General features: G+C 45.3%; 1 protein-coding gene across 3 annotated transcripts in view; it reads right to left on the reverse strand.

Annotated features, from left to right (window-relative positions):
• Positions 1-12,580: 12,580 nt before the first annotated feature.
• Positions 12,581-26,697, reverse strand: part of MED13L (mediator complex subunit 13L) — a 306,791-nt gene continuing 292,674 nt past the window's right edge. For all 3 annotated transcript variants that reach the window (XM_045456871.1, XM_045456869.1, XM_045456872.1), the window contains 6 exons: positions 24,668-24,826; positions 22,896-23,072; positions 21,526-21,683; positions 18,738-18,899; positions 16,536-16,648; positions 12,581-15,475 (listed from right to left, as the gene is read on the reverse strand). In XM_045456871.1, the coding sequence (XP_045312827.1) occupies positions 15,343-15,475; positions 16,536-16,648; positions 18,738-18,899; positions 21,526-21,683; positions 22,896-23,072; positions 24,668-24,826 (902 nt within the window). In that variant the 3' untranslated portion in view covers positions 12,581-15,342. The remainder of the gene's footprint in view (positions 15,476-16,535; positions 16,649-18,737; positions 18,900-21,525; positions 21,684-22,895; positions 23,073-24,667; positions 24,827-26,697) is intronic.

Here is a 26,697-nt window from a genome sequence, read left to right on the forward strand (position 1 = left end):
GGGCCGGGCCAGAGGGCAGCAACATTTTTGCAAAGGGCCCCCCCGTGGGTGAAAGCTTCGGCTCTGTGAGACACACGTGCTCTCTTGCAACTTCCAGAATCCGCTACTGCGGCCTGAGAGCCGCCGGAGACAAGACCTAATCAAGCGGCGTGGCCGTGTGCCAATAAAACTTTATTTACAAAAACAGGCGGTGGGTCGGATTTGACCTTCGGGCTGTGGCTTGCTGATACCCTTGGATGAGACAGTCATGAAAGGCTCTTTGAACTCTGCAGAACGTGTGAGTCAGAGCCTGGGGTCCACAAACACGTACAACCGTGGGGCCGGGCAGGTAACGCGAAGGAACGCAGGAAAAGCCAGCGTGACGCAGGGTGAGGGACCCCGCTGGAGGCTCGCGCCCTGCCTGGAAGGGTGGGCTGCTTTCTGCTCAGCTCTACACCACCACGGCCAGGTGGAAACCAACTTGCTCCCCGAGACGAATGATTGTTCAAGAGAATGTCAATTCCCTACATTTGAAACGTTAGGAATGAACCCAAACTTTTTTTTTTTTTTTTTTTTTAATGCTTATTGATTTTGGGGAGAGACAGGGCATGAGCAGGGGAGGGGCAGAGAGAGAGGGAGACCCAGAATCGGAGGCGGGCTCCAGGCTCCGAGCTGTCGGCACAGAGCCCGATGTGGGGCTCGAACCCATGAACCGTGAGATCGTGCCGTGAGCCGCAATCAAGAGCTAGCCGCTTAACCGACTGAGCCACCCAGGCTCCCCATGAACTCAAACTTTGTAACAAACATTGTGTGGCTCCAAATCCCAGCCCATGTGGCCGCAGGCCAAATTCAGCTCAGGGGCCACCCGTTTGCAAACGCTACCCTTCATTCTGAGCCCCCACCCCCACCCCGCTCCAGAAACCCTGTTAGTAATTTGCAGAAGCACAGAGACCATTTGGGGGCCCGTCCTCAGTGGACTGTTTCTTTTCCTTCCACGCTCAGAAGTCTGATGAGGAGGTCAAGAACACGGATAAGGGAGGATCCTGGCCTTAGCTCCTAAGCCTTCCTCCCTTCGGAGGCCTGGAATGAAGAATCCTGGTGGGGCTGCTTTGCCACAGGCCTAGAACAGGGGACCGGCCCTGTCAGACTTGCCTGGGGCTGAGAGAGGAAGAAAGCAAGAATGTTCCTCTCGCCATCTGACCTGTATCCGCAGAGGGCCAGCCAATGCAGGCCCCCGGAGGCCTCCCCCTCTGAAGCCGGCCCCTCAGGAAGGCCCGTAGCACTCTGGAAATCACCGTCTTCCTGGCTGGGGAAGAAGGGGCTGGGTGGCCAGGCTGTTAGGTTTCACTGACAACTGTCTCTGAGTCAACATCCAACCAAGACATGCGATTCCAGAAAGGGCTAGGAGAGACAGGAGGCAGAGTGAACAGATGTATGGGGCTGGCCCGGGAGAGGGATGTTTATTTTTATTTGGTTGGGGGGGGGGGGGTTGCCTAAAGGCCTGGGAGCCATTAAAAAATGCCTATTAATCTTCCTGTTGGTTGCAGAGGGTAAAATTCGAGCCAGAAATGAGTCTGGAGCTCAAAGGACACGGGAAGGATACGTCAAAGGTCTGCCCGTGTGAACTGGTGAGGAAGAAAAGATGGCTTCCTTCACCACCCGACACGAGTTATCAACTATGGCCCGGGTTTTAATCTTCTTTTTAAAATCAGGTTTATTGGGGGCACCTGGGTGGCTCAGGTTAAGCGTCCGACTCTTGACTTCGGCTCAAGTCATGATCTCACGGTTCATGAGTTCGAGCCCCACCTCAGGCTCTGTGCTGACAGTGTGGATGGAGCCTGCTTGGGATTCTCTCTCTCCCTCTCCCTCCACCCCTCCCTTCCCCACACCAAAATAAATAAATAAACTTGAAATTAAAAAAAAAAAAATCGGGTTGGTCAAAGCACAAAGACTGTACCTTATCCCACTTGTCCGAGGTAACTGGTGAGTCCAGTCCAGAGACAGAAAGAAGAATAGCACCTGCCAGAGGCCAGACGGGGAAGGAGAGAGGTGAGTTGTTCAGCGGGTACGGAGTTTCAGGTTACGAGCTCTGGAGACGGACATACCAAAATGTGAATGTCACGAACACGACTTAAAATTGCTTACGGGGCGCCTGGATGGCTCAGTCGGTTAAGCGTCCGACTTGGGCTCAGGTCATGATCTCGCGATTCGTGGGTTCGAGCCCCGCGTTGGGCTCCGTGCTGACAGCTTGGAGCCTGGAGCCTGCTTCGGATTCTGGGTCTCCCTCTTTCTCTCTGCCCCTCCCCCACTCATGCTCTGTCTCTATCAAAAATAAATAAATGTAATACAATAATATTTTTAAATAAAAAAAATGCTTAAGGGGCACTTGGGTGGCTCAGTCGGTTAAACATCCAACTTCTGGTTTCGGCTCAGGTCATGACCTCACGGTTTGTGAGTTCGAGTCCCGCATCCGGCTCTGTGCTGACCACGTGGAGCCTGCTTGGGATTCTCTCTTCCCCTCTCTCTGCCCCTCCCCCCCATGCTTTCTCTCTTTCTCTCTCTCAAAATAAATGAAAAAACTTAAAAAAAAAAAAAATAACAGAGTCTGGCTCCAGGCTAAAATCTTTAAAAAAAAAAAAAAAATTCTTAAGATGGTAACATTTTACCTTGTATGTATTCGACCACAATTAAAAATTAAATGATCGTTTTATCAAAAATTGTTAAATTTTTAATATGTATTAAATACATATTACCAAATAAGTATTTATCAAAATCATTAAAAATTTTAAAAGCACCTATTTGAAGGGTAAAGTTCCTTGGGTTTGGCAAATAGAACATCATCCCAACTCAAAACAGAAACATATCCCTCACCCCAGAAAGTTCTCTTGTACCCCACGGTAGTGTCTATACTGATTTTAAACATCCCACTGAATTAAAGTTTAATTAAAAAGGAACGATATTCCCTCTGCCCTGGGGTCGGGCCAAGTCTAAACCTCAGTTTCATACTCAGGGGTCTTGCCTACCTGACCTTTTCTTTTCTTTTTCTTTAAACATGTTTATTTATTCTTGAGAGAGAGAGAGAGAGAGAGAGAGAGAGAGCCTAAGCAAGGGAAGGGCAGAGAGAGAGGGAGACACAGAATCCAAAGCAGGTTCCAAGCTCTGAGCTGTCAGCCCAGAGCCCTAAGCAGGGCTCGAACCCACAAGCCGTGAGATCATGACCTGAGCTGAAGTCGGATGCCCAACCGACTGAGCCACCCGGGCACCCTTGTACCTGACCTTTTCTAAGGTGTCTGTGAAAGAGGTAGGAGGGATGAAAGGAAGGACATTTGCTTTGGCTTCTTAATTTCTAACCAGTTGAAGCAACAGCATTAAACACCCTCTCCCCAAACCCAACCCCCCACACACCTGGCCCCGATGCCCAGCCAGGAGTCTGTCCCTGGGGGCTGTGCAACCATGCGAGGGCTCCCCTGGGGGAGTGGGCTGGAGCGACCCTCCTCACCTGCCCCATACAGCCTTGACCTCTTGCTTTAGAAACCTCGGACTTGGTCCCATAAAGATACATCGGAGAAGGTCGCCCCCTGGTGGACGATCTTGGACATACTAAAAGTATGGTATTTTGTAGAACTTACTGGATCCAAAATATCAAAGGTGGGGGGCGGTGGGGATCATAACTTGACAGTGGAGAAACCCAGAAGACACGGCCTTAATCAAGGTTAACATCACTTGTAATGCGACAGAGGGACGTCCCGTACCGCTGACATGATGCACTGAGAAGGACACCTCAGTTCCATGGCCTTCTTGCCCCCCAACGCATAACCTCAACCTAACGATGAGAAAGCCTCCAGACCAACCCAGAAGGAGGGACACACCTGAAAAAAGGGAGTAAGCTGGTGCTCCCGGTATCAGCTTCAAAGGTCTCGAGGTCACAAAACAGGACCGAGAAACTATCGCAGATCAGAGCAGGCGAAGGGGACATACTGAGCCATGCAATCTGGGATCTTGCCCCAGATCGTGGACCAGGAAAAGGACCTGGGTGGAGAGCGCGTGCCCTCTGAGGGAGGTCTGGAGCTCGGTCAGGAGTGACGTACCAATGCTGACTTCTTAGTTCTGCCACCTGTTCCGAGCTTATGCCGGCGGCTATAACAAGAGGGGAGAAGCGGATGCTTTTGCAACTTGTCTACAATTATTTCAGAAGTGAAAGTTGGCAAAGTATTTCTGGGCCTTCTTCCATAGATGGAAGGTGATGATCTGTCATTGGGGGTATGGTCCCCGCCTTCATGGAACTTACCTACCAGTAGGAGAGGTGATGTACAAACAAAGGAAGCACGACGAGGATGCACGAGGGCTTGGGGGCGGCTGGCTGGTGGGTCAGGGGTGAGAAGGCCAGTGTAGCTGGAATGCGGCAGGGGAGAGGCGCACAGGGGCCCCGGGCGCGTCCGGCTGTGTAGGCTGCAGTTTGGACTTCGTTCCCAGGGTGGTGGGGCACACACAGAGGAGGCACGGGGGTCAACCGTCGGAGAATTGGCTGCGGAAGCAGAACAGAATGCACAGAGCTCGGGGGGGGGGGGAGGAGAAGGCACCCACGGTGGGTCCCGTGAGCTCTCGAGAACTTGGCTTCCTCAACGGAGGGAGTCGGTGCGGGGGGGGGTGCAGTGGTGGTGCAAAGAACTTCTAGGGTCTGGATTCATTTTGAAGGTGGGGTCACAGAATGGAAACCAATGGGTCAGATGCAGAGGGTGGGAGAGACAGAAGGAGCGACGCTGAGATTTCTGGCCTGGACTTGGGCCTCTGAGAGAAGAGAGGTTTGGGAAAGTAGACACAGGTTGAGGGGAGTTATCAGCGATTCCACCTCATCCATGTCCGAAACGCCTGTGACCCTTCGGGAAAAAAAACCGACAAGAACTGACATTTACGGGGGGCCTGCCGCGTGCCACAGAGTGTAACTCACCACGCGTGTGTCGGGCCACTTAATCTTCCTACCAAGTAGCGGGGGGAGTGCCGTGGGCGTCTCCATCTTGCTGATGGGGAATCAGGCACAGAGCGAGCAATGGTGAAGCCCAGATTTGAACCGGGGCGCGTCGAAGGCAGATCTGGACTCAAAACGGATGTTCTAGAGATGCTAGGGAGGGGACTTGGACCAAACAGACCTTCTCTTTCGTGTTTAGAAGGTTCTAGAAAAATTTGCAGGTAAGACAGCAGCAAGGGGCCCGTCCGCCATGGCTCGTGACTCAGCTCGCTCATCCAACGTCTGCCGTGTGCCCGATAGGCAGCGCCCATGGGGGAAGCGGGCAGCTGGTAGCACAGTGTAGTCTGTGCCATGATGGTGGCAACGCTGGCCTGCCCGGAGTCCCGAGAGGGCCAGGGAAGCCAGCCAGGATCGCGGGGGGCGGCCCCGGGCCATCGGGGGCATGCGAGCGTGGTGCAGGTCCTGGACCGGTCTCAAATCCATGCCTACCTGAGGGGACGTGGCAGAGAGTGACAGTTCTTGGAGCTGTAAACTAGTTCCACCGTGTTTCCCGACCTCCATCTTGGTTTCTCTAAAGTTTATTTATTTTGAGGGAGAGAGAGAGAGAGAGAGAAAGAGGGAATCCCAAGCAGGCTCCCTGCCGTCAGCGCAGAGCCCAACACAGACCATGAGATCATGACCTGAGCTGAAATCACGGGTCAGACGCTTCACTGACTGAGCCACCCAGGCGCCCCCCCCGGCCCTCCTCCGTCTCGGTTCCTAAATGGCATCTGCAGAACAGTGAGGGCAGAGGACCGTCTCTGTTTGTGAGGACGGGCTCAGCGGGAGCTGGAATGGAAGCAGAAAGATGGGGCTCGACCCTCTCCCGCCCGCCCACTACCCCACTCCTTGGCCACGTGCTCTCACCCTGGCCCTCACCCGTGAGGTCCTCCACCTGGCCTCCCCGGAGGTGCGAGGCCCCCCCAGAGCCACACGCAGGGAGCCCCTGACAGACGATTCTGAGCTGCGGGGAGAGGGCCGGGTGTGCATTTCCAGCCCTAGAGCCGGGGCCTCGCTCTTGGTGTCCATTTCGATGGCCCCAAACTGGTGCGGAGGGAACACAGGGCCCGCGAACGGCCTGCTCTCTCCCCATCGGGGCGGGGAGGGAGATGCCCCCTTGTAGATTCCCGGTCTGGGGCCCGTTCACCGGGGTCCTTGTCCTTGTCTCACCCTCCTGAGACCCCCTGCCCCCCACACCCGGGGCACGCGCTCCGCTCTCCCTTCACGAGAGAACAAAGCCACCTGAGACGCTCTCACACGGGGTCTGGGTCCCCGGGCCCTTCGTTGGGTCATGCACCCTCTTCTTTGGTGCGACAGGAGGGCACGCTCAAGGCGGCAGTCCGGCCCCCGCCTGGTCTCACCCAGGGGGCCGGTAGCCTCCCCGTCCCTGCTGCCAGTGCATGGCCGTCCTCCGGGCTGCTGAGGCTGGGAACCTTCGTCGCCCGGGAGGCCCCCTCACACCCCGCACCTTCCTCAAGTGCTGCCAATCCTATTTCTCAACAGCCCTTGAGCCCGACACCCCCTCCCCTTCCTTGCTGCCCATGGTGGGGCGTGGGCCCCCACTGCCCTTACTCCACAGCTACCCGCTCTCCATCCCACAGTAATGGTTCTAGAAGGCCAATCTGCTGCAGTGTGTAACTTACTTAAAACTTAGTTCCCATGTTCCTCAGAAGAGTCTTAAGTCTTGAGTCTGGCCTACACATTCCCTACGCCTTGGCATGTGTTTGCACCCGCCGCTCGGGCCTTCACTCCTGCCCCCTTGCGATCCCCTCCCTGGGACATACCCCACCCCCACCGCTGCCCACAATGTCACTTCAGGCAGCTTTGCCCGACGGGTAAGCACACTGCACTTACCCCGCTGCGGTGGCCCCCACTCCGTGTCGTAGCTGCGTGTTCTCTGCCCTGAACGTCTCACCACTATGAACCGCGTGAGGTCCTGTCTCTTGTGGTGCCCCAATGCCCAGCCCCAAGGAGGCCTGACGACTTTGAGAGTGTAGAGTCAGCGAGTGACAGGACATGGGGGGTGGTGGGAGGAGGGGAAGGAGAGAAGTCCAGGATGGCATGGATTTCGGGGAGGGGCGGGGGTGAAGGAGCTTGTAGGAGGGATGAACCAGTGCCATGCCTACCGTGACCGTGGACTTCCAGGCGGGTAGATGGAAATATGAAATCTACGGCCACAGATCTGGGAGTTTTGGGGGGAAGGGTGAGCTGACCTAAACAGAAGTACTGGGACAGAAAAGATTCGGGGTTTTAACATGGCCATGGCGATTGACTGTACTAAGGTACGAATTACCAACGCCCGCCCGCCCATGTTAGCCTAGTAGAAGCTGAACTGGACAAGTATCTTGCAAAGTGCAGTCCACTGACGCCTGGAGCGGAGTTGCCTGGGAATCCGAATGCTCACTGGCTCCTGGAGAACTTGGGATCGGACTTCTCAGAGAATAGCCAGCGGGTGAGGAGCCAACATGATGGCGGGACACGTGCCCCGTGATGGAGGCAAGCTGATGGGGACTGGACGGAAGTGGAATCTAGAAACAGCCCCGAGTTGAAGAAGGGAACGGGTTTGGCCGCCCAGCCTGGCCTGGGAGCTCCGCTCATTGCCCCAAGACGCCACACGCCCTTGGCAGTGGGGGTAGATGGAGGTGGGATGGTGGAGAAGACGTGAGTGGTTTGTTTTTTTTTTCAATGAGAACGTAGGGAGTACGAGCACTGTGAATGTTTGTGGACTGTTTTAAGGTACTACTAATAGAATTCAAGGAAGGTTTCTTTCCAAAATGTTTTGCGAGATCAAAGCAAACAGCTGAGTCCATACACAAAAAGGCAAAACTAAAAAGTAAAAGCAAATAAATATGTATATTTTCATAAAAATTGGCTGACAAGTCAAAGTGTAACACAGAACAGAAAATGCAAGTGGTAAAAACCACCCGATTGAAATGAAATTATTGTTAAGAAATAAAATGCAACACGTATGAAGAACACCTAACACAAAATGACAAAGGTTCAAAATAAAAGGTTGGTCAAAGATTTAACACCAGGGTTCTACTAAATGGGAACAGGAGGGGTAACATTAATATCAAAGGATAATTTAAAGCAATTACGAAGGGTCACGATACAGAAATAAAGCACATAACAAAATACATCATAAACCTTTATGCACCAATAATGCAGTAACAAAAGAAAAAAGGACAGCCCAAAATTGCAGGGAGAAACTTTAACTCCTACTACCTGCCTAGGACAGAGCCTGAGGACTTGACTGGGGCGTAGGAGAAACAGAAAATACACCCCGGATAGGATTAACTGGTTTCAAACCTTCCAATAGGAGGGCTGTGTGGCCAATACTCTGAAATGTGGTAGGCGTGGCTGAGGAACTAATTTTTAAATGTTAATGGACTTTAATTAAAATTCAATTAAGATTTAATAAAAAGGAATGCAGCATAAAATAGTTTTTCTGTTAAATGCAACTTTGTTGTGTGGAACCACATTTTTATTTTAACCATTGAAGATTTAGCTTCCAAATTTAGACGTGCCGTAAATGTACGATAAATACTGGATTTTGAAGACTGGGTCAAAAATAAAAATGCTGAGTATCTCATTGCCAATTTTTATACTATTTCATGTTGAAATATAAGAATGTGGATATATTAGGTTAAGTAAGATATATTAATAAAATTATTTTCACCTTTTTCCTTTTTTCTGCGGCTGCTCAAAAATAGAAAATTACATGTATGACTCACCTAATATTTCTATGGGACAGCACTGCCTAGTAAGGGCACACCTTGTTTCGAAGTTTCCAGAGGATGTTTGCAAGAACCAATCATTACTAGATTACATTGTAGTAAGAGAAAATTAGAGTCCAAGAAACTTTGATTCCAAAGAGAACTTTCCTTTATTTAAAAAAAAAAAAAAAAGGAAATGAAGACCTAAGGGTCTAAAAATAAAAATGGGAACATTAAATATTAAAACCTGCAGGATGCAATCAGCTTTCACACAGTCCCAGATCAGTCATTTTTATCCCTGTCAGGGTCAGAAGTCTCCAGAATGTGATGCAACAGGCCTTCTCTCTAGAAAAATGCATACACATGAAGACTTCAGTGTGTAACTTGAGGAAGCTATATAAATGCCTGTGTCATCAAAAGCGAAAATAAATTAACTAAGCAGGCAATTAAGATTCAAGGAAAATGACACAAACCCTCAAGGAAACTAGGAAAAGGAATTGCAAGATAAAAGCCAGGATAAAAACAGCACAATTGTTAAATCCATGAGCTATTCCTTTGGAAAAAAATCAAACAAAACTAGAAAACCGCGAACTGCAGAAAATAAATCAAGGGGAAAAAAGAATGCATCAATATTTTCAGAAACGAGAAGGAAGGAGCATACGTTACCAAAAACTGTGCGCAACCGCATACGAATACATTGGAAAAACTCAATTTTTTTCCCTATGAAAATCCAAATTACCAAAATTGACAGAGGAAATAGAAAACCTAAATCAACAACAACAAAAGAAGTTCCTGTATCTTCTAATATATAAAAAGCATATTTTCTGCTCTCCATAAAGGCATCAAGATGTGATGAATTTGCTTGTAAATTATTTCTGATTTTTGTGGTGCATTCCACTCTTTCAACAGTCTGTGTTCAGCTCATGTTTCCTGGGTGCCCACGTTAGGCCCAACGGACTTGTCACGTAAAGTCAACTCTCCCATGTCCCAGAAAATGACCAGAAGGTCATCAGTCCATCCTGTGAAGCAGACTTGACTTCCCTAGACGTGACAAGGGAGAGAACCTCCATAAGCTTTGCAGAGATCTATCAACAGGAAAAAAATTGGTACGTGCGTATATATGTAACTATCTGAACATTAACTCTCCTAGAATGAAAACTTACACACGTGTTCAGGAAGCAGGCAGGAAGGTATTTATGTAAACGATGCATATAAATAAAGAACATCAAGGCGTCCACGTGAACAAAGGAGATGTAAAGAAGAGAAGCTAACTTATAAATGCTTATTGAAAGATGTTCAAGCTCAAATTAAATAAGCCAACAATTATGATCTTACATGTTCAATCAAATTGATTTACCCCCAGAGCAAACATTTCTTGCATTAGCCCTCTACTCTTCACCCTGGCGTGGCCAATCTTCCTGAATATCGTCTGGCTTTATGAAACAGGTAGATTGCAACATGCCTAATCTGTTAACGAGACCATGAAGCAATGAAGGCAGCGATAGCCAGGAAACACTGAGAGGTGCTCATTTCTATGGGTTGCCTGTTCTGAGTACTGGGCGATGGTAAGCACTCTTCGGACAGACTTGCTCTGCCACCTGTAAATGAACAGCCTTAACAGCCCAGACGCCCGCTTTTAGCAGATTAATAAAACATGTGCTTTTTTCACTTCCCTGCTGTTAAAACAAAACAACAAAACACTGACCCCCACATTGTCTGTGCCTTCCTATCACCTGCTAACTAATGCTTATTGAGGAAATAACCTTTACAGAGAAAAATCACTATTTTAGTCTTACCCAAACTCTGTCCTGGAGAGTAAGTTTTCTTCCTCATCCACTTTTATTTCTTACCATCACTTTATATATATATATATATGTATATATATAAAATTTGACAGTAATTATTCATATATATATATATATATATATATATATATATATATAAAGTATACTTTATTTATTTCTTTCCATTACTTTAGAGTTCTAGCCAGAAGCAGTAAGTGTTAACAAATCTTTTTTAAACTTGACCTGAAATTTTCAAGCGAAGGAGCGGAAGACCGGTAAATCTGGTTCCAAGTAGAATAAGATGCCCAGGGCAATCATTACAACCGTACAATTTACCTGGCACAACAGAATTTTCTAATGGTGTCTCATTAGGTATTAATAACATGAAATAATTACTGTCAAAGTGACCTTTTTGTCAAGGGGATATGAAGAAGCGAATCATTTAACACCAAGATAACATGGTGATACATTAAAATCGCATCTTGGCAGGATTTGAGCATGCAGTGAATTCAAAAGTGAAAAAAACGTTCGTTGTGTAAGGGCTTGTGTTGGATGAATGACCAGTACCAGGGACAGTTTCCAGTATGTGGCTCCTGCTTTGGAGTTGAGTCTTCTGAGAAATCTGCTTTTAAAAAACTTCCATTGACAAACTGCAATTTTTACAAAAAAATTCTTTTGGCTCTTTGTTGACAGTTGGGAACAAATGCCTTGTCCCGCAACTTCCTGAACAGCGAGAACATTAAACGATGCTATGGCATCACTGGAAGGGGTGAAGGGGCTGGCGTTGTATGGAATCCGAGCGGAGCAAACGGCTGGAGGCTGATGGTTCTTGAGCGCCTGGTCAGATTTATCTACACCTGATGTGCAAAATGTCTAAATGCATTTGAGAAATAACTTTTCTGCCTCAAAGAGGTTTAGCTACTGTCGCCAAATTGGTACAGCTAGTGGTTATGAAAACCACCTCCTCAAACTGTTGGATAAAGTCCCATCCGATGTATGAGCTAAGTATCTGAACTAATGAACACCTGAAGAAATACCATCTAATTCTGATGATTAAGGGGCCCAGCCTGATTACAACGGATGCAGGAAGTGTGTAGTTGTTTAATGCTTTTGTGGCAAGCAGCATTACAGCGCCGTGGCTGGTGACTGACGAGACAGACATCAAAATGGTCTTCTAACTGAAACGTGGCCTCGCTTTTCACCGTCTTCGATGGTACAACTATAATAACATGGTCACGGCATTGCGTTTGCGAAGCATTTCTCAGAGACTCAGCCTTGTCCCTTATCTGCAGATAAAATAACTGAGGCCGAGTAGTGTCAACAGCTTTACCTCTACATTCAGACAACATTAAATTCAGAACAATGTGTAGATCTCTAAATAGAAGAAGATTAAAAGCAAGGTTTCGGTTTATCCAAACTCTGTAAGTTCTGCCAAGTCCTGGGGTTCACCATTTTAGCACGAGATTCTGCTCCTAAGAGCACGCGGGTTTTTCCTACTGGATGGACCCCAGGGGAATACCACGGTGGCTGCCGCATGGTCCACCAGAGCCCTGCTTGTACCTGGGGTGTTCAATGGCACACTACTCTCACCAGCCTATAAATGGGGCAGAGAACAAGGAGAGATCTGTTATTTCTAAAGCACATCAAAAAGAAACTGGCCCAGACCATGAAGAGAAAGGAAGTAGAAAACAGACTTGTAATGTCTCCTAGGATTGACTACAATCTTAGAGCTGGGAGACACAGATCTGATCTATTCAAAACAGTTAAAGAACTGAACACAAGGGCTCCTAACTCAATGCTGTGTGTGTGTGTGTGTGTGTGTGTGTGTGTGTGTGTGTGTCTGCGCGTGCATGCGTAGTCTCTAAGCACTGCTCTAGGAATGCAGTTGTACCTTGGAGCATGAGAATGAGAATACAGTCTGAGAACAGGTGCTGGTGAGGGTGATTAGGGCAGTAAAAGTCGATGCCCGTGTTACTCTGGAAAGTAGAGCCCGGCTACTAGCCAAGGACTATTCAATCCATTATACGTGCACCTTTTGAACAGGCTTAGATGATTCTGTTACAGAGGCAGGATGGGAGGGAAAAAAGCCACTCGAATTTCAGTAATTCAATAATTTATTCCTCTAAAAAAGTGTGTAAAAGTATATAGCTCTCATTCACAAGGTATATATGAATGACATTTAAAATGGAGGCCTTTTAGTATTGTTTCTTTTTATCAAAGTCTCTTAGTGTACTGTCCCAGCGCGATACTGTGGTTTTAAATGAACTTCACATATTTTTGTATTCTTTCAAATTGTTTGCTATATATAAAAGAAGCTCACTGCAAAATGCTTGAAGGAAAAAAGGAAACCAAAGAAATTCAGAACTTCCCAGAAATGTACAGCTTTTACATTTAAAAAAGGTTCTGAAATATACATACAAGCATGCTGGACAACCCCGCCCCTCTCCCCTCCCCATTTCCCCCTTTTAGTTCAAACCATGGTAAGAGTTCTGATTTCTGCAGAATTTCCAAAATTAAAAATAAAAAAAAAATAAAATAACTTCTCACTCTGTAGCAAATCCAGGGCTTGTACATTTCAGATTAATTCAGTAAAAAACTCACAAGTAAAATAATGCATATTTAAGGGAAATATTATACAGACTTTTTCACACAGAAGTACATAATAAGATTTTTTAAAATCTATTGCCATTCATTTATTTTTGCACAAAAACGTATAAATATGTCACCAGCTTTTCTTAACTTAAAAAACTTAAATAAAAGACACCAGATGAAAACTACCCTTTGCTGCCTTTTTTTTTTTTTTAATTTTTGTAGGGGTTTTTTTGTTTTTTGTGTTTTTTTTCTTTTTTTGCTTAGAATTGGGTTTCTAGGGAAGAAAAGCCCCTGCATTAAAAACAGCCCATATTAAAAAAAAAAAAAAAAATTCAAAGTTCTGATGAATTCTGGGAAAAAAAAGCAACCCCAAAGTGGTAAAAGATTACAAATATCTACTTTACAATTTGTCTTCTCACCAAGATAATTTTATACAAGTTTACAATCTTCATCATCTATGCTCTTCAAAAGGCCTTGAGAATTTTCCTTTCTGATTAAGAAAAAATAGCACTGCAATATTTTTAAAGTCAATTTTACACTGTACACATTAGATACAAATGGTTTGATATATCAGATTTTTTTAACCTATACATTGCGAAAGTCACCCCCACCCCCAACTGGTGGTACAGAGAATAAAATTATCCATTTACAAGTTATTTCTCTGCTTACATATTCCCACCACACAACTTTTTTTTTAATATAATGTTTTAAACGTTAGATTATTTCAAGAAAAATACTTTTACAAAATCATATCAGTTATTACATTTTCTTTTTTTTTCTTTTTTTTCTTTTTTTTTTTTTTTTTTTTTTTTTGTTAATAACCAGGATATGGAAGTCTCTTGGAAGAACTTTAAAATTTGCATGATTCTCTCTCCACAGATGACTAGAGCTCGACAGCCTGACCAGCGCGGCTTGCGGGAGGCAAGCCCGCGCCCACTGCCCTCAGACAGAAACGCGCTGCGACGTCAGGGTCAGAAACGGGGTCTTAAAGACAACCCTCTTGGGCCTGGAATGAGGAGTCATAAAATACTTCAATTAGCCATTAATGCTTTAAAAAGGCATTTTTTTTTTTTTTTAAAAAGTCCCACCACAAAGGCTCAACTTCAAGTACTAATTTAATGGTTAAGTTGTAATATTTCTTTGAAATAATATTCCTATGGTCCAGAAAAAAGTCACCATATTTATAACTGATTTTATGAGCAAACACTTTCAATTATGATATGTACATGAGTCCCTTTTGATCTAATGAGAGGAGAGACCTGGCTTTCAATAAGAATTCACTAGAAAATATATTTCCGTTGTGACTATATAAAACTAATGAAGGTACTTGCCTCCATGGCTCTGGGTGGAGCTTGACTGCCTTCTGTATAAAAGTGTTATCCTTCATGAAACGCTGGCCGCTTTTAATAAGAAACATGGCAGAATGTTTTACCCAGTTTGTTCTTAATAAAGCCTACTGCTGGGTGGTTTTGGATATATTACTTTTTAGGCATGTCTCCCCAATCTGTTTTCACTCCTTTTCCGGCTTCTAGGACAGAGGTATGTAGTCAAAGAATCCTATGGTGGGTCTGAGTTGGGTTTCAGCTACGGTACCTGGTCCTCATGACTTAAAAAAAGTAAAAGTCACAAAAAAACATATGACAAAACAACTTAAAATAAATAAACAAAATGAAGATGTCTCCAGACCTTTTGTATCTACACACAGGTATGAAGTCGACCAAAGCATTCATGCCAACCTAGATGGGACCACTAGGGAGACAGAAACCCCATTATGAAATCATATACTTGAGCTGGTTCTTATTTTTAAAAAGTTCCAGATGATGGAGTTCAGGTAACCCACAGGCCACACACCAGTAACTAGAGGATTTCATCCAAAAGGGCTAAACTGCCCTTGTTCTTAAACGGAGACTGGAAACACAGACTCTTGTGCAAAAGGATACTGTCTCTTCTGTTGCCCTCTTAAAAACCACCACCACCACCAAAAACTTCCCGTGGACCCGTGGTTCGGGGCTGCACACACCAGAACACTGGCTAGAAGTCACCGCTTATGGAAGTTTCCAGGTCCATGAGAGAAGTGTCAATGCATCACTCTGGTAACGAACACTGCAGAAATGACATGTGCCTGCCGAGGAGTAGTCACAGTGCAGGACTGTGGAGAGCGGTCTCTCAAGAAGAGCGTGTGGGGCACGTGCAGAGTGTAGCAGGTTCCTTGGACTCAGGCTGCAGGGAGGAGGAACCGAGCCAGAGAGATCAAGTGCTTCTCCAATTAAAGTATGTTCATGATGGCGTTGTACAACTGAGTGAGCACCACAAAGTGGACGGGAAGGCAGGAGGTGCGGTCCTGGGTGGCCGGATTGCACGTGAGCCAGGACAGAGCGTTGTACTGCTCCAAAACGAACCTGCCGGAGAGAGTACACAGGTCAGGGCCACGGGCCACAGCGGTGCTTTCACATCTTAACGTCCCACAAGTCAGCAGGGCGAGGCTCCGTGTATGCCAGTCTTTCGCTTGCCCCCGGTTTCCTCGTGGTTCTTTTCCCCCCGCGCCCACCTCATCTAGACCCACACTGTCCAGTATGGCAGCCACGGCCACCAAGTGGATTCGGATACGCTGTATGTCAAAAAGAGGTGCTGGATTTCAAGGAACTCGTATTTTAAAAAAGCAGGCGAGATGGCTCATGAATATTTTCATGTGGGTCAACTACTGAAATGATACTGCTTTTCGTATACTTGATATTACTTTGATGTGTCTTTGATAAAGCTGATAAATTTATTTTTGAAACTAACCTCATCCATTTATTTTATTATTTTGATGTTGCTACTAAAAACAACCGAATTAGATACGCAGCTCACATTACGGTTCTACTGGACAGTGCTGCACTACAGACCCTGAAAGCCTGAAAAATCATGGTGACTGGATTCTTGCTTAACTATAACTTCTAAATCGTTTAAGAGTTATTAGCGAACACTAGAAGACGCTTGCATACTTCCTCAAGGTACATGGAGAATGTTCATGGTCTGTTAAAGTGCGAGAGAATTAGCATACACTTCTGGGAGATATTCCCCAACTGTGGAATTTATGCTCCGATTTTATTTATATAATCTATGTCAGGGGGAGTACAAAATGCTTTCAAAGCCAAGTGCTTTATGTCCCAGGCTCGGTCTTCTAACCACCCACCCCTAATTCTGATCTATTTTCATCACCATAAAACGTCTCCTTTACACAGGAAGCACGGGCCACTGTACATGCACACACGCGTCAAACGGAACCAAGAATACCAGTCTCCCTGACCCGCGCTCGTACGCGGGGTTTTGCACGCAGCTCTCCCTGGCCGCTCAGACGGTACTCCACTGCACAAAAGGCAGCGCCTTTTCCACACTTAAAGTAAACACCTTGGAAAAACAAAACCAAAGGAAGACTGTAGCAAGCTGTAACTGCTATTTTGCCTTAAAACAATCTACCTTAAAACGTCAGATGTGGTTTTGGAGTCAAGAGGATGGGGAACCCGCTGAGAATTCCTGGCAGGGAGAAGTTCATCCGTCTGTGCTACAGAAATGTGGTGGTGCAGCGAAGCCTGGCAAGAGAACAAACACGGTTACCTTCCCGGCCTCTCGGCTCCCAGGAGCCTCAGTTTTAAGCTCTCGGTAACCCTGATGTGACCCCAAAGAACTCCACACCCTGGAGGTGGGAAAAAAAGCTAGCTTTGCAAATACCAGTGCGTCACAAATGATTCGATAATGTGCCTCTTCAGGTCTTCATCTGTAAAAGGCCCCACCATCTCCACGGCCTGGATACGGCCGACTCTGCCCTTGTGGCGGTTGTGTAACACGTTCTTCCATCCTGACTTCCCATAAGTGGATAGATCTAGAGGCTCAATTCGGCTCAGATCCTTCTGGGGGGCGGGGAGGGCGCGGGGTGCAAGCACACTTCGTGGCTGGCGCTACGTGCTCCCTGTGCCTCACCTCGAGAGGCGTGAACGTGTGCCGCCCCACGAGCAGCTCGGCTCATCGCTGCCGTCAGCAGGTTCCCGGCACGCCCCACCCGCTATCATGGCTTTAGCACACGTTATGAAATAACTGAGACAGGCAGTGTGTTGAGGACAGCTAATATAAATGCTTCTTTATTTTTTAGGTTTCAGACTAATGAACTGTTGTTCTAGTAGCTTCAAAGGGTGACTAAAATGTTCTGGTTTTCAGCACGAACCCTTGGATTTGTTTCAATCTACTGCTACCATTGTTCTTTCTTGTGTTCAAATTGTCCCAACCTTGGGCAATGGGAACCCTCCAGTTGGTGGGCCCTTTGAAGTAACTCTAATTATCTTAAGTAACTTCCTTGCTTTTAGGTGTGACAACATATCCTAGGTTCATCTTGAATACTTCTTACTTCAGACCTACAAATCAGTCCATTCTTCAAAGGAACTCCGTTTCTTTTAAATGATAAATGGTATTTCACAACCACAAGTGCAGCAAGACCACTGTTTCCTGATCCTGTCGCTGCTCGTAAGCTTTTTCAGTAGACCGAGCTAAAAAATACGTGTATCTCTCCTAAGAGGAGAAAATAAATCTAGGTTCACAGTGACAAGTCTAATTCAAAATAAAGACAACACCGACTTATGTGGTAGAACTTCCTTGATTTCATTATAATATGTTACAGCCATTAGTTGCAAGAAACTGCTTCAATTGTTTTTGGTTTAACCTTCCATTATTCCTTTTAGAAAATACAAGTAGGTGTGTGTGTGTGTGTGTGTGTGTGTGTGCGCGCGCGCGTTTGCACACACTTTATCAATTACTACAAGGTAACCTACACTCCACAGAATGATTATAATATTATAATCATCCTCTCTTTGTTATGGATAACTAACACTCCACTGAATGGATACACTGGTTTATTCGGCCAGTTCTTTATTGGTGGACCGTTCCGGTGTTTCTAATCTTTAACATTTATCATTTTTTGGTTTTGTCAGTTTCTTCTGAATAGATTTCCAGAGGTGGCCTCGCTGCATCAAAAGGGAAATGTGTGGGGCTGTATCGCTTGGCTGCCCTACTGGCACCAGAGCCATCTCTCCACAGTTCTGCCAATGGAGCATGTTGTCAAACTTTAGGCCTTTTGCCAATCTGTGGTTGAGACATGGATTTCATTCCAGGTTCTTTCAACCAAACTGGAAGTAGGAGATCTTTTATTTTAACCCTTAATTTGCATTAAAAGGTTCTAAGACACATACAGGAAGGAGCATGTGTAAATAAATGTAAATTTAGCTGCCTCTTGCCCTACTCTAATGAAGAAAGGTGAAGCTTGTGGGGGAGGGGGGGCAAAGGGGGAGAGTTCAGCCCACAGTGATCACATCCACCCAAGCTTAACTTCACCGGTGGCAATGCATTGTGGACTTGGGCGAAAGACTGTTACATACGACCACGTATCCACCCGACATGTGCCCTGAGGGCCCCACAAAGTCTCCTCCTTGGGCTAACGTGATTGCTTCCCTTGTGATGTGGTTTCGGGTTTCTCTCCTAAATCCTGCTCCCCGCCTGCAACTGTAATGAAAATGTCCTCAGAGTATAAGTAGATGTGAAAGAAACAGGGGACACAGTGAGACTGTGATGACTGAGACAATTTCAGCAGAAGTCACTCCTCCCCCCAAAATTCAAATATGACACCAAACCAACCTTTAGGAAGAGGGGGCACTGGTTCTGAGCCTGGGGACATGATGACCAAAACCACTGGGGGAGATTCTCCGCTTTGGCAGTTGACACAAAATACCCAAGGGCCAGGGGCTGCTGCTTCAGCTCCTCGGGTGCCTCTCTAGAAAGAAGACGCTCACCCTGACTCTGAAAAACAAAGTCCCGAGAGCATGATCAGCGTGTGACAGACACTTCAAATAAAGCTCTGAAAATCACCTTTTTATCAAGTCCCTCTGCACAGCACAGTCCCCCTTCTGACAGCTTTTCACACAAAAACGCCAGGTGACCGAGAAAGGTCAACAAGGAGAGGCACGGTCCCTGCTGCATGGACAGACATTGGATGAAAACTACGGCCCAGGCAGAAGGTACCAGCAAAACTAACTACATCAGTCAAGCAAATACACGTTTATTTGCTCTGGTTTCTTTTCTGTTAAATGTTGGGTGCGTTCCGTGGCATCCGGCATCCAACTACACGCGGGAAGAATGGACTCCGGCAGCTGAGGGAGCCCCAAGCCCAGGTGCTCCTTCACCAGCAACCAACTAAAATACACAAGTGCACCTGACCGTCTACTGTCAACAACACGGACACTGGGAAAACAGGACACTTCACGGCTCTTTGGGTGGCGCCAGTGTCTCTGACCTCCCAGCAGGGGGAGATCTGCCTGTGAAGAGGCCTTGTTTTCACTCTCTGCAATCTCCTTAAATACAAGACTCCTGCAAGAGCCTGACTGTGCATTTCTGCAACTGGCATTTTCCTCATCTTTGATTCTTTTAGCTGGCTTCAAGGGTTGAAAGCAATTATGCAATTATTATTATGCAAGCAATAATAAGTAATCGTTTGTTTTCAAAGGCCTTCTGTTTTCAGGGGAAAAAATCATCCCCAACTATTACATCAAGTTGTATTTTTGGTTAAAAAATAAAAACTTACCCCAGCCTTGAACAAATTCTTTTCCCTGTTGTAATGTCTTAATTGGATATCAAAGAATGTTTAATGGTTCAGAAAGAGGAAATACTGAAAGCCTCTCGGGGGTTCAGCGGGCTGCAGGTGCTGAGGACCGAGAAAAGGCCGCCTGACTAGCTTCAGAAAACAGTGCGGTTTAAACTCTGACACTCCATTACAGACTTAGGGCTTGAGGCTCCAACAGAGGCAGAAAATACAGCAAACCTCTGTTTCTTACAAAACTAACCTTATGCTTCAATTACCAATTCTTTGTTAATGGATAAACCAAATTACGACCACCACTACAGAAAGGGAGTTGCTGTTATTTCCATTTCACAGATAAGGTAACTAAGGCTAAGACAGGTCAAGTGAGTTTGTTCAATGCCACAAAGCCAGAAGCCATACAGCTGGAACTCTGAGCTCCATTTACCAAACTCTGAGGCATGCACGCTTAGTTGCTATTTGCCTCTAGAATTCACATTAACCCTAAATTAAAACTACTTAATGAAAAATCTGTGGACCTGGTTCCTATCACACCAATCTCCAAAGAACCAATAAACTGTCATTAACTGGCAAATGACTATGGAGGAAATAAACACATTTAAAATCCCTTCCTTCTAGAAAGGAAAAATGGGAGAGGTAGCTCCATGAGGATAGTTTACTGAGTTGCTCTTCCCTGGTTTTATCTGCTCTTTGACTAACGTTTTAAATCTTTTCTCTCGATTGTCCTTCAGTGAACTCCAGGCTGGCAATAAAGTTCCACAGACAGAAACTTAAGTCCTCTAACTACAACTCTGTGTCTAAATGAGTGTGAGCAGAGTTGGTTATTCCTGCCCACTTTAAGATATTAGACATAGCCATTTTTCTATGCCTTAAACCCTCAATCTCATATTTTAAACAGAAGGTACAAAAGAGTAATAATGTTTGTTTTTTTTTTAATGTTTATTTATTTTTGAGAGGAAGAAACAGAGTGTGAGTGGGAGAGGCGCAGAGAGAGAAGGAGACACACAATCGGAAGCAGGCTCCAGGCTCTGAGCTGTCAGCACAGAGCCCGACATGGGTCTCGAATCCATGAGCAGTGAGATCGTGACCTGAGCTGAAGTGGGACGCTTAACTGACTGAGCCACCCAGGCGCCCCATGAATCATCTAGCTTTTAAACAAAGTTAACACAAGCTATAGCAGAACCTTTAACTCTTCAATCCTCTGTTAATCCACCTCCAATACCCCTGGGATATTTAAAGGTGAAACTGGTTGTAAACTCTGGTGTTTTGTCTTAATCCTAGGGCATTAACCTGGACACTTCTCCAAAATCAACCTGTGGGCCCTTGCCATTTTGGCACCTAGCTACAGAAAAGACTGGAACTGTATAAACAAAGGCACCAGGATGTGAAACAAGAACAGTAAGGCTCATTTCAGAATAATCAACCATCAACAATGTGTTCTTCAATTAACACAGTTACTTTACGTGTTAAAAAAGCAGGGCCATTGAACTAGCCTCTGAAAAGCCACTATTTTGGCAAAAAATAAGAAATAACTGGGAAGCAGCAACCAATTGACCAAAACTAATTCTTGCTAAGAAAACAGTCATTGCAAAATGCCGTCCTGCTGATAAAACATATTCATCAGGAACATTTTTGGGAATAAGAACGCATTTCTTTCAAATTCCTGCCATCATTCAAAACAGAACAACTACAGAGTCACTTTTCCACACTGATTTCGCTCACACCAGGGACCAAGACCATCAGGAAGAAAGGCGCACAAAGCAAAGAGGCAGGCAATCACACTTCTGGAGGATTACTGCCCCTGAAGGCCCTACTTCAGATCATTCTTACCCGACTATGCTGGAAGTGAGAGCCCACACCAATTCCAGAAGGAGAGCCTGGGGAAGGAACTGGGGAGGAGTTGGGAGAGGAATGGAGGTTGCCAGTCATTAAGATGCCAATGTCATTATCCATATCATCTGGGAATGGAAGGTCAACAAACATGTCATCTAGAAAGGAGGGAGAAAAAGCACAAAGATTTCAAAAATAATCTATATCCGCAACTTCAACAACATACTGTTTTGTTGGCCCATCACCATTACAAGTGCATGCTGTTAACAACATGGGAAGATTTCATGTGTGTCTACTGGATGGGAGGTACTGAAAATTGTTTTTTTCATTTTATATTCTGTTCAATGATCTTCTAATGTGAAGTATTAACAGACTGGAGAAATAAAGAACATAAAACAAAACTCCACGCTCTGTAGAGCCTCCAAGGGCACATAAAAAAATGGCAAAACAGCTAAAGAAGCAATTTAATTATTAAACAAAGTTAAAATTGACACCATCCAAGAAACCAGCAGACTCTGTCCATGCATCCAATTAGCATCTAAAATACCAGAGGCTGAATTAATGCATGTTAATAGGTGTGAACATGCCCTGAAATTGGAGACCTATTCCAAAAGCAGATCAAAGCATGATGTTTTCACTAAGAAATCCTCTCCCACATTATAAAAGTAAGGTACACGCACAACAGAAAATTTGGAAAGAGAAGTATAAAAAGGGAAAACTATCACCCAAAATGCAATTACCGTGAACATTTTTGCTACAATTCTCATTCGCATACCGCTACTCCATTATGATCAGACTGTATATAAAACTTGGTATCCTTTTACCCTCCCCATTTAACAAGAGTAAATGTTGGTAGGTATTAAAAATTCTTCAAAAACCAATGCAAATGGCTACATAATACTGCACATTTTACAGTTTATAAACAGCCGCTGCTTAACAAATGCCTTACTAGATATTCAAACCAAAAACACTGATTAAGAATAATCAAATCAAATAATCAAATAATGGATTCCCCCCGACCGCTAGAGACAGGAGCTACTTCATGCCTAGTGGTCTTCATCCTTCTCCAATCTGATCACCAACTATGCACTGCAAGAGTGGCACCCATGTGCAGGACACTACAACGGGTATTTTTTTGCTGTTAGTGATAAACAGAACCCTAATTATGCGCGAGAGGGAAATATTTATTTGGGCTCGGTAACAGTGCACACAAATCTTCAAGGCCAGACAGACTGCCCCAACCCCGAATACCCTCTTCACGTTCTCTACGTTGCTTACTGAAACACATGCAGCAGGGCGCCGAGCGCACCCTTTAGCTCTGCTCCTGTGGGAGACCTGGAGCTCTTTCCTTTCGCTCCTTCCACACTCACCGTTGTTGGGGCTAAACCCGTCTTCGTTGGGATAGTTTGCCGGGGCCACCTGGATGGTTGACGAGGTGGGGAACACCAGGATGTGTGTGCAGGAGGCATCTTGAGGGGTGTTCAGCTGCGACGACTGCATGTTCAGCGCGGTGCTTCGGCCAAATACAGAGCCCATTGTGACGGCGTCTTTCAAAAAGACAGAGAAAGAGAGCGAAGTGTACCAATTCCTTCTGTGCATTGGTAAGTAACTCCAGAAACGAAGTTACAGGAGAACCTGAACTGGAGAGACAGGAGTCTGACACAACTGCCAGGATGGATACACATCTGAAGTTCGACCTCACTGTTAAAACAGCTTCCAAGAAATAGACTCTAAGCACAGGGCTATAATAATCCAAGCCTCACTGAACATGGGAAAGGTTAAAATAAAATCAGACTGAGCCCACCAAAAATTTTTTTTCTTAAATTTCTACTTTTGTATTTTAGAAGGGGAGAGAGAGTGTGTGTGTGAATGGGGCAGAGGGGGAGAGAGGGAGAGAGAGAGAGAGAAAGAGAGAGAGAGAGAGAGAGAGAGAGAGAGAGAGAGAGAGAATCCCAAGCAGGCTCCACGCTCAACACCGAGCCCAACACGGGGCTCGATCCCACCACCCTGGGATCACGACCTGAGCTGAAATCAAGAGATAGACACTCAACTGACTGAGCCACCCAGGCGCCCCACCACCAACTATGTTTTAATTACTTATTTAAGAAGTAGTTCTAAAATAGATCTACTTTCTCTTTTCCTGTGGTTGCTCACAATTTATAAAGTTCTCCTAAATAACACAATTCTGTAGACACGGTACCATTCAGTGAATAACTATTATTACTAACATTTATTGAATGCTTACTACGTGCCAGATTCTGTGCCAAACTCCTTATTCACGGACGTCATCTCACTCAGTCATCGTAGCTACCCTGAGGTAGAACTATTATCCCCATTTCATCGTGAGGATACAGAACAAAGACGTTGTGAAATCTGCCCAAGTGGTGCAGGCAACAAGTAACCTGGGGCCTAATGAGGCCAACACAGGACATCTGCCTCTCACTGGACTGATGACAAATAACATCATCTCACATAACACTACTGGTTTTTATGGGGATGGAATCTCCCATCTGATCAGAGAGAACTGGAGGATAAGAACAGACTAATAAAAGGTATAAAACTGCTTAGCTAAAAAATTATCAAATTGCGTAGTTGCTAATTTTTTAAAACTTCTGTGGCCACAATCTTCTGGCTATCCACACACTGGGAGTCGCATTTACTGACAGCTTACCACGGGCCGGATACTGTGCCAACTCTTCCAGCTCTATTTGCCTCACCATTCCTCCGCAACCACATCAGAAACACTCCAAATATCCTCCGGAGGCTGCTTACAGATTCCGTCAAATATGTGTCTTCAAACACACACTCCAACACGTATCAGGGTGGTGTTCACTTTCGTGGTTTTTGGAGGGTGATCCTCATACACTAACAACAAATTAGGGTCGGGCAACAGTAACTGGTCACGACTCTAAAAGCTCTCAGTCATATCTGGGACTTATGCTGTCTTCCAAACTACGGTCAACAGAGATAACAAAATCACAGACCAGTCCCCTTAGAAGAGACCAAATTTTTGAACCCTAAATACAATCTCGTCTCACAAAGATAATAAAGATCTATTCTACACTTGTCTGTAGACTTGAAGACAGAATGGACTGAACTTATGTGATAACCTAGTTAATGAAAACGGTAAGAGGAGATTTACCTGGCATCACTACAAAGGACCCCTGGGGCTCCATGGCAACCAGGCAGGCACTAAGGATAGAGGGAGAGTCAGCGGCAGAGATCCCACACATCCGGCACACGTCCTTGAGCCGTTTGCTGATTGTCTGTAGTGAACATTCGCCAAGGAGGATACTCCAATCTGAAACCAAATATCACAGTCACACGCAGTCTTTAGAAATTCATCGTGATAGGAGGTTTGAGCGTTTTACCGGATTTGCCTGGTAATTGAATTTCCAGGACTGGGCCCCAAAGGGAGTAAGGCTTTACACAGGTTCCCCTCCTCATTACAAAGAAAATGTTACTTGGCCTCCCTTACACGTCATTAACGAAGACACAAAAGGCCTCCTATTCTGTATGCTGAAATCATGTCTGAAATGACCTGGGAGAGTCCGGCACAGACCCAAACAGATTTAGGTGCTTCAGATGTTCTTTGAGGATGAGGCCAGTCTGTTCCATCCTTGCTCCTCCTCCTCTTACTCCATGTCTGGTTCTTTCACTGCCCCCATCAGCCCTTTTCATTAGAAGAATGCACAACGGGGGGCAAACCTCAGTTCTGTTTACTGCTGTCTGTTGACTGTTTCCGGGAAAGGCAAGCTGAGCAGAAACAAGGGGAACCCTTCGTAGAAGGCCCCAAAGAGCCGATAAACAATGGGTGTGAGTGAAGCGCTCCAAATGATGTGACACTAATTGTTCAGATTAAAACGCTGGCCTAAGTTTTCTTTCTAGTATTTGTTTACTGCCTTCACCCAAAGGTACTATGTGTACTCAGAGAACTGTAGAGGGTTATGTTACTCCAGGAATGGAAAAGGACTTAGACCTCTCTTTTGAGCCCCAACACACATCACATTCCTGTGGCAGCACACTGCCACCCGTATCGCGTCCACCAACGAAAGACTGCTCCACCACAGGTTCTCTGCTTTCACATAGTTTTTTCAAATAAGCTGATCTCCCCGTGAAGAGGTCAAAGGAACAACTTTTTCTTGTTTCTTATTCCTAAAAAACCTCCAACTGAAGTGGCTAAAATAAAAGTGGCCAAGTCATGAAGAATGTATTTTTAAAAATTATAGAAAAATCAAACAGGTATGAGTTCTGTATTTAAAACCAAGTAAGAAAAGAAAAGCATTACCTGAATTTTATCACAAACACTAGTGATAAAAAACAGAAATTCACAAAGCTAACTGAAATCTACAGGCTCCCATAGAAATGCAATGTGGTGCGGGCCTTACATCCCCAAAGGGATGAAATACAGATTGGTAAACTGATTTCCTGTCCACTAGGCTCTTCTTGGTGTCTTTATCCCTCAAAAGTACATTTTCTCTCAACCTTTTGATGGGATCAGTCACACTTCTATCCCTTTCCCGTAAAAGATAAGAAGAGTGCCCCTTCTAAAAAATTATACAAGGGAAGGCAATGGCCTTCGTAACTGTCCAAGACAGTCACCAAGTGACCAGACACGGCTACGTTTTTATCCCCTCTTCTCCTTTTCTATTCTATTCTGACTTTTCCCAAGGGTTAAGAGTAGCTCAAACCCTTTAAGAGATAAGATTGACTACAAGGCCGACCAGGAGAGAGGATAGGACTTCTGACAGAAATGAAATGAATCCCCCAATGCATCAGACCTCCAGGCTACTGATAGAAGATTCATTATAAGTATGCTATTCTTTAAAAAATGAAAAGGGTAATATTTTCTATTGGCCTACAGTATAACTAGTAAAAAAAATCTTGCACACGATAGATTCCCAACAGTTACCTAATACTTCTGTAATTTAATACACGTAGAAACTGCTATTAAATCCTGATAGTTCACTGACTAGAGCACTTGCTATAATCCAAGCTGAATCGCTTGAGGGGTTTTATTTCAGGGACTCCACAAATACCTGATATATATTTCATGCAAAGAAACAATATACACATTCTAATGCAAGGGTCCGCAAACTATGGTCTGCAGATCAAATCCTGCCTACCGCCTTTTTTTTTTTTTTTTTTTTTGCTAAATAAAGTTTTATTGGA

The sequence above is a fragment of the Leopardus geoffroyi genome, chromosome D3 (genome assembly GCF_018350155.1).
Source record: "Leopardus geoffroyi isolate Oge1 chromosome D3, O.geoffroyi_Oge1_pat1.0, whole genome shotgun sequence".
NCBI lineage: Eukaryota > Metazoa > Chordata > Mammalia > Carnivora > Felidae > Leopardus > Leopardus geoffroyi.